This window comes from Hermetia illucens, chromosome 6 (genome assembly GCF_905115235.1).
Source record: "Hermetia illucens chromosome 6, iHerIll2.2.curated.20191125, whole genome shotgun sequence".
NCBI lineage: Eukaryota > Metazoa > Arthropoda > Insecta > Diptera > Stratiomyidae > Hermetia > Hermetia illucens.
In genome coordinates this window covers 45,716,588-45,729,630 of record NC_051854.1, presented here as the reverse complement: position 1 = coordinate 45,729,630, position 13,043 = coordinate 45,716,588, and the positions used below count along the sequence as shown (strand labels likewise).

The following is a 13,043-nucleotide window of genomic DNA, read 5'->3' as shown; positions in this document are numbered from 1 at the left end:
GTGTCATCACTTTGTAACACAACAGCAGGTGTCGATTTGCCACAAACAACAAAGTACATAATAATAAACAAGTGTTATTGTGTTGTGTACAAGAACACTTTCGAACCAATATGTGAACACGGAAGGGTCAAAGATAGGTGAATTAAAGAATGACATTACTTTTAATTTTTAGTATTCAAGAAGTCTCTGGAAAGAGCTAAAGTGTTCTAACCGAAAACACTTTATTACGCGCGGTCACTCTTTAATTCGCTTATTAGGATTAATTAGAAACTTGTCAAAAAGTAGAATATTGTTGTTTTTTGGTAATAAAAGTTTTTAGAAGTGGAAACGCGAGTGTTCTTAATGAATCCAAGTCAGCATCAACGTAAGTATAGTTTTTAACTCTTTAGCTTTTTCTGTTTCAGAAGCTTTGAATGCCCCATCGTTCCACAGTTAAGTTTCGGCAGCCCGGAACGAAAGCAACCACGGTCATCAAATTTAAAATCCAGGAGCTAGTGCGCGAGCTTGGCCAAGGCCCAAGCAGAATAGCCAATGGATGAGGCCGTCTAGGATATTGCCGAAACAGCTGGTCCTTCGAGCCGGATTTTACGATCCAAAGTAAGTTTTTACACAAAATTAATATTATAAAAATAATTTCTCTTGTGTAAAAGAAATATAAAGTGCGGGAACATATAGTGATTGTGTTTCGTCTACACAATATTAAACGGTACTTGAACGGCACATACAAAAATCGTCTCACATCGTTGGTGTGAATTTCTGTGGTGTTGTTGATCTGTGGGCGCGTTCAGACCCAAGGCAAAGTCCTTATAGTGTTGCGCTTCCCACGTTTCTCTAACGACACTCTAACATCGTTGGTGTGAATTTTTGTGGTGTGCGTTCAGACCCAAGGCAAAGTCCTTATAGTGTTGCGCCTCCCACGTTTCTCTAACGACACTCTAACATCGCTGGTGTGAATTTCTGTATTGTTGTTGTTACGTGGGCGCGTTCAGACCAAAGGAAATGTCCTTATAGTGTTCCGCCTCCCACGTTTTCTGTGTGTCGTTCACACAAACTGTCCGTGCCAAACGGAAACATTTAAATCAATTAATTGATCACCAGTTGAATTAGAATAAAAAAAAAAATGGAGACCCAGGAGATCATTGAAGCTCAGCAAAAGCGGGTTTTGAAAATTGAAAAGGTTCGGGAGACGCTGTGCAAACTGCGGCAGGAGAAGCGAACTAAGGAACGCTTTGAAACCGCGTGGAGTGAGGTCCGACAGATCTATTCAGAGTTCATTGCAGAACATAAACGGCTTCTATTATTGAATCCATCGACAGATTTAATATATTTCCGAAAGAATAAACTGGGACTCATGCAATCAGTTTATTTGAAAGCAAAGGAGTTCGTTGAGAAAGTTCATCCCTCTCTTATTCCTGAGGAGAGACATACAGAGGTCGACCCGTTACCTTTGGGGCCAGTTAGGGAACAAGTCCCTAAACTCCCGCAAGTGACTCAAAATTATATAGATCCCGGTGAGGGTAGTTCGAATAGGGGGGCCGTCCCAAGACACGTTGAAACAGAGTTATTAGAACGAGACTTGGGCCTAGACGTCAACGATAGACTCCAAGGTGAAGCGGCAGCTAGGGAGCTGCCCAGGAGTTCAATAAGGTGTGAAGTTGCGTTCGGAGGGGCATGGGGCGCCTGTGATACGGATAGACGAAATTATCCAACGTGGAGAGACGAACCGCGTACATCTAATCTTGGGCCCTTCCCCACCCAAATACGACCGGACTATTTATTAGACCCTAGTCAGCCCTATCCAGAATATTTGCGGACTCCTGGGCCAAACCGCTCAGAATCCATCTAGGATCCCAGCCAGACCCAGCCAAACCATTTGGGTCCTTCGAGCCATTTTTCCCCTTGGGACTCAGGATATCGTTTTAGACCCGCCCCACCAATCCCAGATATTCCAATATTCAGTGGGGATATCAGTCAATACGAACCATTCAAAAGCCTCTTTAACTCTGTATACGAATCGGTTTTGCGGAGCGCTTAGTGATGCTTCAGAGCAAGTTAAGAGGCGATGCAAAACGTGTAATCGACCATTTAGGGATATACGGAGAGAATTACCAATAAGCATGGGTTCTTCTTGACCGAAGATACAGTAAATTCTAGATTGCTGATGCTTCCATTCAAAATTTCAAGGCAATAATGTTATTCCTAAACTGAATCGATACAAATACCGCTTAATTGAATGGACGTGGATTTTTTAAAGGAGTTTTTGTCGAATTTTAATTAACGTTATAACTGGCAAGTATGCCCATCTAACATGATAATTTCAAGCGTAATTCTTTGAGTATTTTCAAATTTTTAACGTTAGTTTTTCCTTTGAATATTTCAATTTCATTACATATCAAAAGTTTTAAGTATACAAAACTTTTCCTCGAGGAAAATGTAAATGTTAAACCGGTTTCCAATTTTTAAATGATTTGTTCATGGTCCATTTTTAATGATAAATATTCATTGTACGAATATAACGTTTCTTTTACATGAATAGAAAATACAGTATTCACTCAATGTATATTTTCCGATCAATTGATTTTATTGAATTTCAAGAACAATTAGTACTTTTGCCGCAATCCGACATGATTGAGACTGAAAAACAAGGGAAGTATGGAAAATTCGGTACAAAATATTCAGAGAGGGCCCAGTAAATAAGTTTTTATACTTTATTATGCTAATAACATAAAACTTTTATATAAAAACATTGTTATTCAAAGTAGAATAATATCATAGAAAAATATCTTTGATACTAAGTTTGATATGATCCGTTTTTTGTTATTCTCGTAGTGACAAGGCCTCTTATTGAGTAAATACTGCTGCTAAGGTCCTAACAAGTCTACTATGTAATACAATATTTAATTGAGTATGCGTGATAATACTTTGGAAGTGATAGAATATACAAAACTTAGTGCGAACCTATTTGTTTGTTTCCTAATCGAACCTACTTTAGGTGTATTAAGTGTATCATACAACTATCGAAAACAACGAGTAATAAATAACAAAACAATCCCAAATAGCTTACACCTAATTAGATCTATTTGTTAAATATTCTTAATACCATTCTTCGGAGAGAGGAAAGGAAACCGCTAAACACTATTCCTGGCTCTTCTGAATCTTAAAACAAAGAAGAAACTTCCATAAGCCAATACAGACATCTTAACGGAATTAACATAATCACAATATTTTATGCGTGTAAATAGATTGCTACCAATCTATTATAAGTCGCCGTTGTCCATAGCGTTGTTGAGATCCGTCACGATTTTACCCATTATTTCACGATACGGTGAATCGGTTTTGAATGCGGTTTCGAGAAGATTTGAATCACTGAAAAACGAAAAAACTTCATCTATTCGATTCAGTGATTTGTCAGTCAGATGACGACGGACGACTTCTTTTAAGGCGGCATGTGATTCGGCAAATGATTTTTGCAGGTAAGGCAAATCGAAGCTGAAGTCTACCTCGTAGAATGATATTATTGCCATTTGTGTATTCTGTGAAGCAATAAGAGAATAATCACGTTAATAACAATTGTAATGAAGTACAGTATTTATTAATGTCAAAAGAAGGCTACTAGACACCATTCGGAGCTAACAGACTAATTAAGTTAGGACCAGGATGATGGTTTGACTTTTCTGAAAAACATTTAATTGTCAGAAGAGGAGGGAGGGTTTGATCGTATTTTGAAAATCAGATGCAAAAAAAGTACGACGGATAATAATAATGAACACCGCCGTAGTTGGTCCCAAGCCCCATTGTGAAAGGAGGATGGATGGACAGCTTCAGTCTGAATGGCTGTACACCACCGCAGCGTCTCAGGGGGTAGGTGAGGAAAGTGCAGGAACTTTGCAGTCTTGCAGATTACTCACAAAGAGAAAGGAGAAATTTGAGGTCCGGTACGGACAACCGGCAAGAGTCTTTAGGTATTTACCTACTTTTAATTTTATTTTAAATACTTTCTTTTTAATTTACAAATCAAACACAACTTAAATTCAATTCAATACTTTACTGTTAATTTTTAATTCAAATATAACTTAACTTTATGTAAAGAGTCGTTGAGCGTACGCTGGACTGATCGCGGCGATAGCTGGAGGCAGAAGAGATCTCCATGCGGTCTTTTTGCCCCCAACCAACGGCACAATCTAGCTCTCCACTCCCGTGGCGAGTTCCGTGCGCCATCTATCCGCTCGCATTCGCAATATTCAAAATAAATTTCGAATGTCGCGAATCCTGCCGCGCCACATCACTCCGCCTCCAGATAAAACCGAGGGGTTTCAGCGACGGAATCCGGAACTGTGTTCCCCATCAGTCCTTGAAGCGAACGCGCCGTTGTTTTGGGGTGCACACTGGCTTCAACCTGGACAGGGAGACCGCCTTTTTGTGTCCACCGATCTCGAGCTGGAAGAAATGTTCTCCCCGCTCGAGAACGCGGTACGGGCCTTCATAAGAAGGCTGCAGCGGCTTGCGGACAGCATCCGTCCTGACCAGGACGTGCGTATACGTGTCCAGTTCCTTGTGCGCACAGACAGGTGCGGACGAGTGTTGGGTGGGAGGAGTGGCCTTGATGCTTCGGAGATTGTCTGTCAGCAGACGCACCAACCCTGACTCTGTGAGATTCCATCTCTTGTCGAAGATCGGATCGCTTGGGAGTCTCGGGTTCTCCCCGTTTACCAGTTCCGCGGGGCTGGCAGCAAATTCCTCTCGGCGGGTTGTGCGTAGACCGAGTAGGACGAGAGGTAAGACATGGGTCCAGGAAGGATCGTCGTTCTAGCATCCCATTGGATTGCAGGTGGTATGCAATAGTCCGCTGTGGTTTAAACCACCAGGAGTTTGCTTAACTCCGAAAAAAGGGTGGACTCAAATTGCATTCCCTGGTCAGTGATGACCACTGCAGGGACGCCAAAGCGAGGTATCCACTCTCGACAGAGGGCTTCGGCACAAGATTGCGCCGTAATATCTTTCAGAGGTATTGCCTCAGGCCACCGCGTAAACCTGTTGATGATTGTGAGACAATACTTATAACCGTGCGAGTCTCACAAAGGCCCTACTATGTCGAGGTGTATTGTGTGGAACCGCTTGGTAGTGCGGGGGAATGAGCCCACTTCTTTTCTGGCCCAGGAGATGACATCCTTGTTCATGGAGGGCCAGAAGTATTTCTCGGTGACTAACCGATTTGTTGACCTGATGCCTGGATGCGCTAAGTCGTGAACCGTGTGGAACAATTCCTTGCGAAAGGTGGCCGGAATGTATGGCCGAGGTCCCTTTTCCGAGTCTTTGCTGCAGAGAGACAGGTTCGAGCCGAATATGGGCAACTCCCGAAATTTGTATTTGGGGTTGGATTTGAAGCTCTGAAGTACTGCGTCATCCTCCTGCGACTTGGGGATAGACGAGAAGTCAGCAACTATGTTGCACGTGCTGTATGTAGGACGTGAACTGGCTTATAAAGCTCAGGTGTCCAAGCTGACGAGGGGACACTTTGTCGGGCTTCTTTTTCAAAGCATACGTTAGAGGCTTATGGTCCGTGAACACTGTGAACGACCTGCCTTCTAGGGAGAAACGGAAATATTTAATGCTTAAGTATGCGGCGAGCAGTTCTCGATCGTAGGTGCTGTAGTTCCGTCGAGCGGGGTTTAACTGCCTAGAGACGAAGCTCATCGGCTGCCAGACTTGATTCACCTTTTGGTGAAGAGCAGCACCTACTGCGATGTCAGAGGCGTTAACAAAAACGACTAGGGGTGCATCTTGTCGAGGAAATGCTAAGAGTGTAAATCTTGGTAAATGATCTGTGTGATGGTGACACCACAACGATCAAATTGACAATAAAAAGCCAACAGAGAGATAAGGAGATTATATGTTGTTTTGCTTATTTTCCGAAGTTCCCAGTGGAATATTCATTAGAGTTAACCTATATGCCAAAAGTAAAGGCATGGGAATAATAGCAAGATGTGATGTTAACGCCCAGCATATACGATGGGAAACTTCCAATGTCAATGCGAGTGGATCGAGACTACTGGAGCATCTGGTAGGAACAGAATTGTAGCTGGGTAATGAATCCACTTTCTTCAACGTGGTCAGGAAAGAGGTCATCGACATCACGGGGGTATCTCCTGACAAGGATACAAGTCTGCAGGTCCGGATGGCATTATTCCTGCTCTAGTTATAGAGGGAATAGATTCTCTGGGTCTACACATTTGGAATAAATACCGCGTTTGCCTAGCACACGCTGACATTCCAACCACCTGGCGTGATATGAAGGCTTCCGACCGATCAGTCTAACTTCCTTTGTGCTAAAAGGAGTGGAAAAACTAGTAGATCGGTTCATAAGGGTTGGATATATCATTTACTGCAGGCAACCTGCCTACCAGAAACACAAATCCACGGAGGCAGCACTCCATGAACTAACGGCAAAAATAGAGAAGGACATGTCCGATAAAGAATACGCCTTAGCCGCATTTATGGACATCGAATGTGCCTTCAATTATCCCTCATTTGCGGCGATTTGTAACGCGACAATATCCTTCACACACTAGAGTGGAGAAAGATCCACATATTGGTCGGACAAAAGTCTATTGAGGCAGGGTGTCTTAGGGGTTTTTCACAGGGAGGGCTTCTCTCTCTTCTGTTATAGCTCCCGGTAATGGTTAGCTTACTATGACTCCTGGAGGACACAAAGGTCTTCGCACAAGTATTTGCGGACAATCTAGCCTTAATAATTATCGGCACAGTTAGTGCCTCCATAATGGACTCACAGTGAACGGTAGGAAGACTGGACTAGTTATGTTCACTACGAAGGTGGAAGGTGGAGCAACTACACACTACCCACCTTAGCAGGGGCGGAAATCAAGCTGGTACAAACAGTCAAATATTTAGGAGTACATCTCGACTATAAGTTAACGTGGAAGCACCAATTTCAGAAACAATACCAAAAATCCTGCAGATTGCTCTGGTGCTGTTGGACTGCGATAGGTAAGACCTGGGCACTTTCCCCAAAACGGATTTATTGGACGTATACATACATAATAAAACCCATTTTGATGTATGCATGCATCGTTTGGTGGTCGAGACTTAACTTTGCTAACAGCAGGAAACTGCTGACGCAAATTCAGAGGTTCGTATGTCTAAGTATTACTAGAGCAATGAGTAGCACGCCAACCGCCGAAGCTATTCTAAATGTATCCCCAATCCATTTGGAGATGAAAAGGAAAGCAGCTAACGACGCATATCGGCTTGATACTATTGGCGCATGCAAACGCGGCTGATCATACGATCATGATTCGTCTTTGAAAAGACGTGCTACGTCGTATTCACCATAAGAGAACAATGGTCGACAAGTGGCCATAAGTCTTTTCAGATTACAGACATAATAATCTTCACCGATGGGTCAGTCACGGAGGATGGATCGGATGCAGGTGTGTTCTCGGAGAATCCGATTATAGAACTGGCCCGACCCCTCGGAAAAATGACGACCATATTCCAGGCGGAGATATATGCCATTTCATTGGCAGCAGAAGAATGTCTGCGACAAAAATGGAGGGGTCGCACCATTCGAATCTGTTCCGACAGTCGGGCGGCATTATCAGCACTAAATGGCAACAACATATCAAGTCAGTTGGTGTGGAGTTGTCATCAGGTGCTGCTGAAACTTGGCCGACTGAACGAAGCATTCCTGATATGGGTGCCAGGGCACTCGAACATCGCTGGTGATGAGGAGGCTGACAGACTGGCTCGCCGGGGGTCTGGATCCACAATGGTGGGGCAAGAACGAGTTTTTGACATCTGGCTATCCACTGACAAGTCTACTCTGAAGGGTGAAATTGCAAAGATTCACGCAGCCGAGTCGAGAAATTTGAACTCTTACTGGCAGGCGAAAATCCTTGTGAAAGAACCTGGGGTAGCGAGAGTGGCGTTTTTGTTACCCCTTAAGAAGTGAGACATGAAAACCCTACTAGGGCTTTTAACTTTACTCTGCTCCTTAAACTACCATATGGAAAAAAGTGGGGTGGTGTTTGGGGCTATGTGAAGCCAATGTGAGGAGGAGGAGAAGACGGCCCACTTTATATGCAGCTGAGGGGTCTCCTCAGATCTCAGACGAAAACACCCTGGTAAGGTTTTCTTCAATGAAGAATCTGCACACTCTCTGCCTCTGCAGAATTTTCTCAGATTCGCTAAAGCCTGTGAGCCACGTAGGCGGGAAGCCATCGAATGAACGATTTACGGGGATAGTACAATGGAACTAACGAAGATCTGAGTGCTCAGAGCTGCGGGTCCCCATAGTAAACTATACTAATTAACTAACAATCCCACTTGTTCAGCCTTGGCTCATCTAAATCTGATTTTCTACTTCTCTTCGAATGTTAACTGGAGTGCTAAGGTTTTCAAATCATTGTCAAACGTGGCATGCTATCACTGTTTCGATCGGCCTTTAGGTTCTTTTTCATCTACATCGGCATTCAGGCCACTTGTTATTATCAGCTAGGCTTGACCTTATCGTAAATTCTCGATACGTTTTCATTTAGGTTGCACTGATATACGAAGTAATTTCATAACATGAAAGTATGCGGAAAAACAAGGCATGGGGTGGAAATTTTACGGGTTTGGAGCAAAAATTATGTGCCCCCTCCCTATTATTCCTCTTTTCAATGAAATTTCTATTCCAGGTCCCAGGGAATCCCCCCCCCTTTCTACATCCCCTCGTCAGGCCTGTAGATAGATAAAGATTAACAATAATCTTGTCGCAGAAGTCGCAACTCCATACTCCTAAGTCTAAAAGACGTTAACTAATCTGGCGATCCCTCCGTATGATATATTAACTTATCCCCGGATTTTGCAATCCAATAATCTTTTCTGTTCTGTTTGATTACGATATCTTAATAAATTTTATGGCTTTATTTACTTCGTTTTGTCATAGACTGCATTTTTCATTATCGCATACCATTTGTCGACTTCTGGTCAATATTTCAAGTTTTTTGGCTACCAGATGTACTCGTATATCTTAGTTTGCTTGTTTTATCTTTATTAAGAACCCATGCTGGTTTATTAGAGCAGAGAAATTGGAGTGAATAGTTTTCTTGCATAAAAGATCCGATTATTCCATAGTAACGCATGGGAACCAGTGGCAATGTGCAATATTTCGGCGCATTGGTTGGCACATTCTAAATTTAGCTGATTTATTGCTGAATGGAAATAATTAAATATTTGCATAAAGTTGTTTGAACAATTCTTTACTAAAGCTCAAAATAGAATACCATAATGCACGCCATACCTGAAATTTACTTCGAAATCTTTCCGCTGCTCTCTCCTCTTCACTGTTAAATTGTCCATTTCTATGCAGCACTCCAACTTTTATGACTATTTTAATGATATTTTTGACTAGTTTTTCTGACTCCTTTTTGTTTCCAGTCTAAAAATAACAATGAATTTATTACTGAATTGAGATATTTAGATTATACGATTCAAGGCTTACATGAATTTTGGCAAGACGATATATGTTATCTAGTAATGAGGCCGTCGTTCCATCGATGAATGTTTTCGCTATACTTTTTGTGGCCATGCGTGATAGGATTTTCTTTTGAGCGCGTAGGCCGATGTCGCGGGCCTTGAATGCATTATCAGTCATGACTGAAAAGATATTGATAAGAAAGGAATTTAAATATAAGTTAAATATGCAGCTTTATAATATTTAGCAAAATTGAAGTAAAAGTTAGTGAGTCTTATATATTGCCTCGAATAATTCAAATTTTTAGGTCAAGTAAATGAGGAAAGTAGTTCTTTAATTTTAAAGTCAAATAACAACAGTAAATCATTTAATTAACTGATTTTGTGATAGCAAATAGACCTAGAAGCAGTTAGGGTACCGCTTCCCCAGTAGAAATGGTCTAGTTGTTCCTCAATACAAGTAAGAGCCTCGTAAGTAACCAAGGTTCTCATTTTGACTGGTTATCGACTCTTCATTGTTACTCGAAACCTCCATCTGTCTCTATTATGTCATCGGGATACTCTGGCTTGAGATAATTTCAAACGAAAAACATTGTCGGCTTATCAGGTAACGATAGATGTGTTGATTAGAAGGTGGAAAAGTTAGTGGATGACTTCACATAGAGCTGGCTATGCAATGCAACAGAATTCATTATCCCAGGAGAGCCGACGGGTGAGCCACCCCAGAAACACATGGCGCATAACCGTGGAGAAGGCATGCCAGCTTCTGGGGAAGTCTTGGAAGAAGCAGAAACGTATTTCAACAACCCGATAATGATGGCGTGCAATTTAGGAGTAAATGGCAATTATTTATAATTATCGACGGACAATTGAGAAGGTTTTATGCAGGGTCGTCTCCAAAAATACTATTCTCCCCATTTCGAGTAGAACGAAGTTCTATTATATCTGGCCCGCAGAATTCCACCAAGTTCAGTTTGTACCGCAATAATTATTTTTGGAAAGGAGACTTGGTATGTTTTGATTGATAGACCTATAAAAGGCATCGTCGGAATAGGAGTCCAACATGGAAAAAATTTACCATACTTGAGATATCCCCATAAAAAATCACACGGTGCTAAGTGTGGCGAGTGTGCTGGCCATTGAAGATTACCCCTCAAAAAGATAAGACGTTCAGGAAAATGGTCGTGCAAGAGAGCCATTGATGTTCGTGCAGTGAGAACTGTGATGTCGTCTTGTTGGAACCTCACATCCCTCAGATTCATTTCTTCAAATCCAGGAAAAATTCGTCAATAATCTGAATACACACCCTGCCTCAAAGTAAACAAGACTTTTTCAAAATAAGAACAACAAATGGTTTTTTTCGGCAAAGTTGTTCTATTTTATTCAAAATAGTCTCCTTCCGCCTCGATACACTGATTTGCGCGACTTGACAACTTTTGAAATGACGATTTTAGGTCGTTGACCTGCATGGCTCAGGGGATGTCGGTACACGCCTTTTGAATGGCCGGAATGTCAGCAAATTGCATGCTTTTCATTGGCAAATGAAGTTTTCCGAATAGATAAAAGTCGCAGGGTGCCAAATCAGGCGAATACAGGGAATAATTGACCGATAAAATGCGATTTTTGTTCTAAAGATCGGTGATGAGAGTCGATCGATGAGACGGCGCATGTTCGTGCAACAAACGCCAATTCCCTTCCTCACGATATTCTGGCCGAATGCGATACAACAGCCGCTTCAAGACACCAAGGTAAAATGGCCCGATGGAACGAATTGATGATGAACAATACCCTTTGACTTGTAAAAACAAATGAGCATTGTTTTCAGTTTTGACTTCTGAAAACGAGATTTTTTAGTTGTTTTAGTTAGTGGCTCGTTTTGTGGCCTCCATTCAGCACTTTGATGCTTTGCTTCTGGATCGTATTGGAAACACCATGTTTCGTCACCAGTAAGAATGCTGTAAAGGAAGTTTTTGTCCTTTTTCGACTCATTAACTATCCTTACAATGTTGGATTCTGAGCAATTTTTGGTCGTCAGTGAGTTTGTGCGACAAAAAGTGAGAGCAAACCTTTCGACAGCCCAATTTTCTGGTCACAATGTGATGAATCGAACCTTTGGACACTTCCAATTCTATTTCCACAAAATGCAACGACGATTTAGGCTGAATTTTGAGAAAATCATGCACTTTTTCGATGCTCTCTGGCGTAATCACAAATTTCGTCTGGCCAACATGAGGGTCGCCATTGATGTCTTCACGACAGTTTTTGAAAAGCGTATACTATTCATGGACTCGTCCACGGGATAGACAATCATCACCATAAACTTGTTGAAGCAATTGAAACGTTTCGTTAAACGTTTTACCGAGTTTAAAACAAAACTTAATATTGGTTCTTTACTCAATGCTTATTTTTGTATGAAATTTTTACTGGAAGTGGGAAAAGATGTGGCTTTCGAATGCCTATAACCACATCAAAATGGCGCCACCATATATATGCCTATTGAAAAAGTCATGTTTACTTTGAGATAGATTGTGTATAATGGTCAGCAGTAACTGTAATTGTCTTATCGTTTTCTTCAAAAAACCAGGGTCCAATAATGCCAAGTATCGATAAAGCATACCAAACAGTCAAACGTTTTACAGTTCCACGTCCTGGTGGTGTTTCGCAACTATTACAACTGCCAGGTCGTCTCCCAGGCCAGGTGTAGGACCGTTGTAATGGTATCGACTGTGGACCGCGCTCTACGAAACCCGTGCTGCCGCTCCGATAGACCACCGGCTAGCTCGACGATCGGAGGCAGCCTGTTGTATATTATCCTCTCCAACATCTTCCCCATAGTGTCTAAAAGACAAATGGGGCTTCGATAATAGAACCAACCACTGTCTCTTCCACTGAGCGGGAAACACTCCTTCAACCATGCATGATTCAAATGTACATATGAACCATGCCGACTTGATTTTAGTAGCCAATTTCAGGGCTTTGTTGGGAATCCCATCCAATCCCGGATCCTTATTATCCCCAATTCATCCACTCATCTCCTGCAGTTCTTCCTCGGTAACCCCTGGAATTATGTCCTATTGCACCTTAACGAGGTCCACTTTCTTCCTGTTGTGGGAAAAGAATTGCGATTATTTTGAACAAGAGTCTGGTTCCACCAGTATTTTGGTTTCCTACTGTGGTGAAACTTTCGTCGCGCTATTGTAGAGTCGTATGCCTCAATTACCCATTGACATAACTGGTTCACTTTTTCCAGTGCCATTCCCTTCGAGTCGTAACTTCCTTCTAAAGTCGCCAGGAATGTCTCTTACTGGAAAGTTCCAATGGACCACTTAGTTATCCTACTTTTTCCGCTTCTGTTGCTCACTCGACTGTCGCCTCCTCCGCTCCTGATGTTGAGAAAGATGACTGGTGGTCACTGTGGGTGTAGTATTCACTTACCCGCCAGACCATCGCTCTCGCCAACAAGGTACTGAAGTAGGTTAGATCAACGATGGAGCCTAGCTCTCTGCTTCGGAAGGTGAGCACGCATTTAACGTTCATTAGCCCGATGTCCAGCTCCGCGAAGATTTCAA

At 42.2% G+C, this 13,043-nt stretch overlaps 1 protein-coding gene across 8 annotated transcripts in view; it reads right to left on the bottom strand.

Moving 5' to 3' along the window:
• Positions 1-2,694: 2,694 nt before the first annotated feature.
• Positions 2,695-13,043, bottom strand: part of LOC119659665 (tumor necrosis factor alpha-induced protein 8-like protein) — a 151,602-nt gene continuing 141,253 nt past the window's right edge. For all 8 annotated transcript variants that reach the window (XM_038067878.1, XM_038067881.1, XM_038067879.1 and 5 more), the window contains 3 exons: positions 9,503-9,657; positions 9,302-9,439; positions 2,695-3,533 (listed from right to left, as the gene is read on the bottom strand). In XM_038067878.1, coding sequence (XP_037923806.1) covers positions 3,258-3,533; positions 9,302-9,439; positions 9,503-9,657 — 569 coding nt within the window. In that variant the 3' untranslated portion in view covers positions 2,695-3,257. The remainder of the gene's footprint in view (positions 3,534-9,301; positions 9,440-9,502; positions 9,658-13,043) is intronic.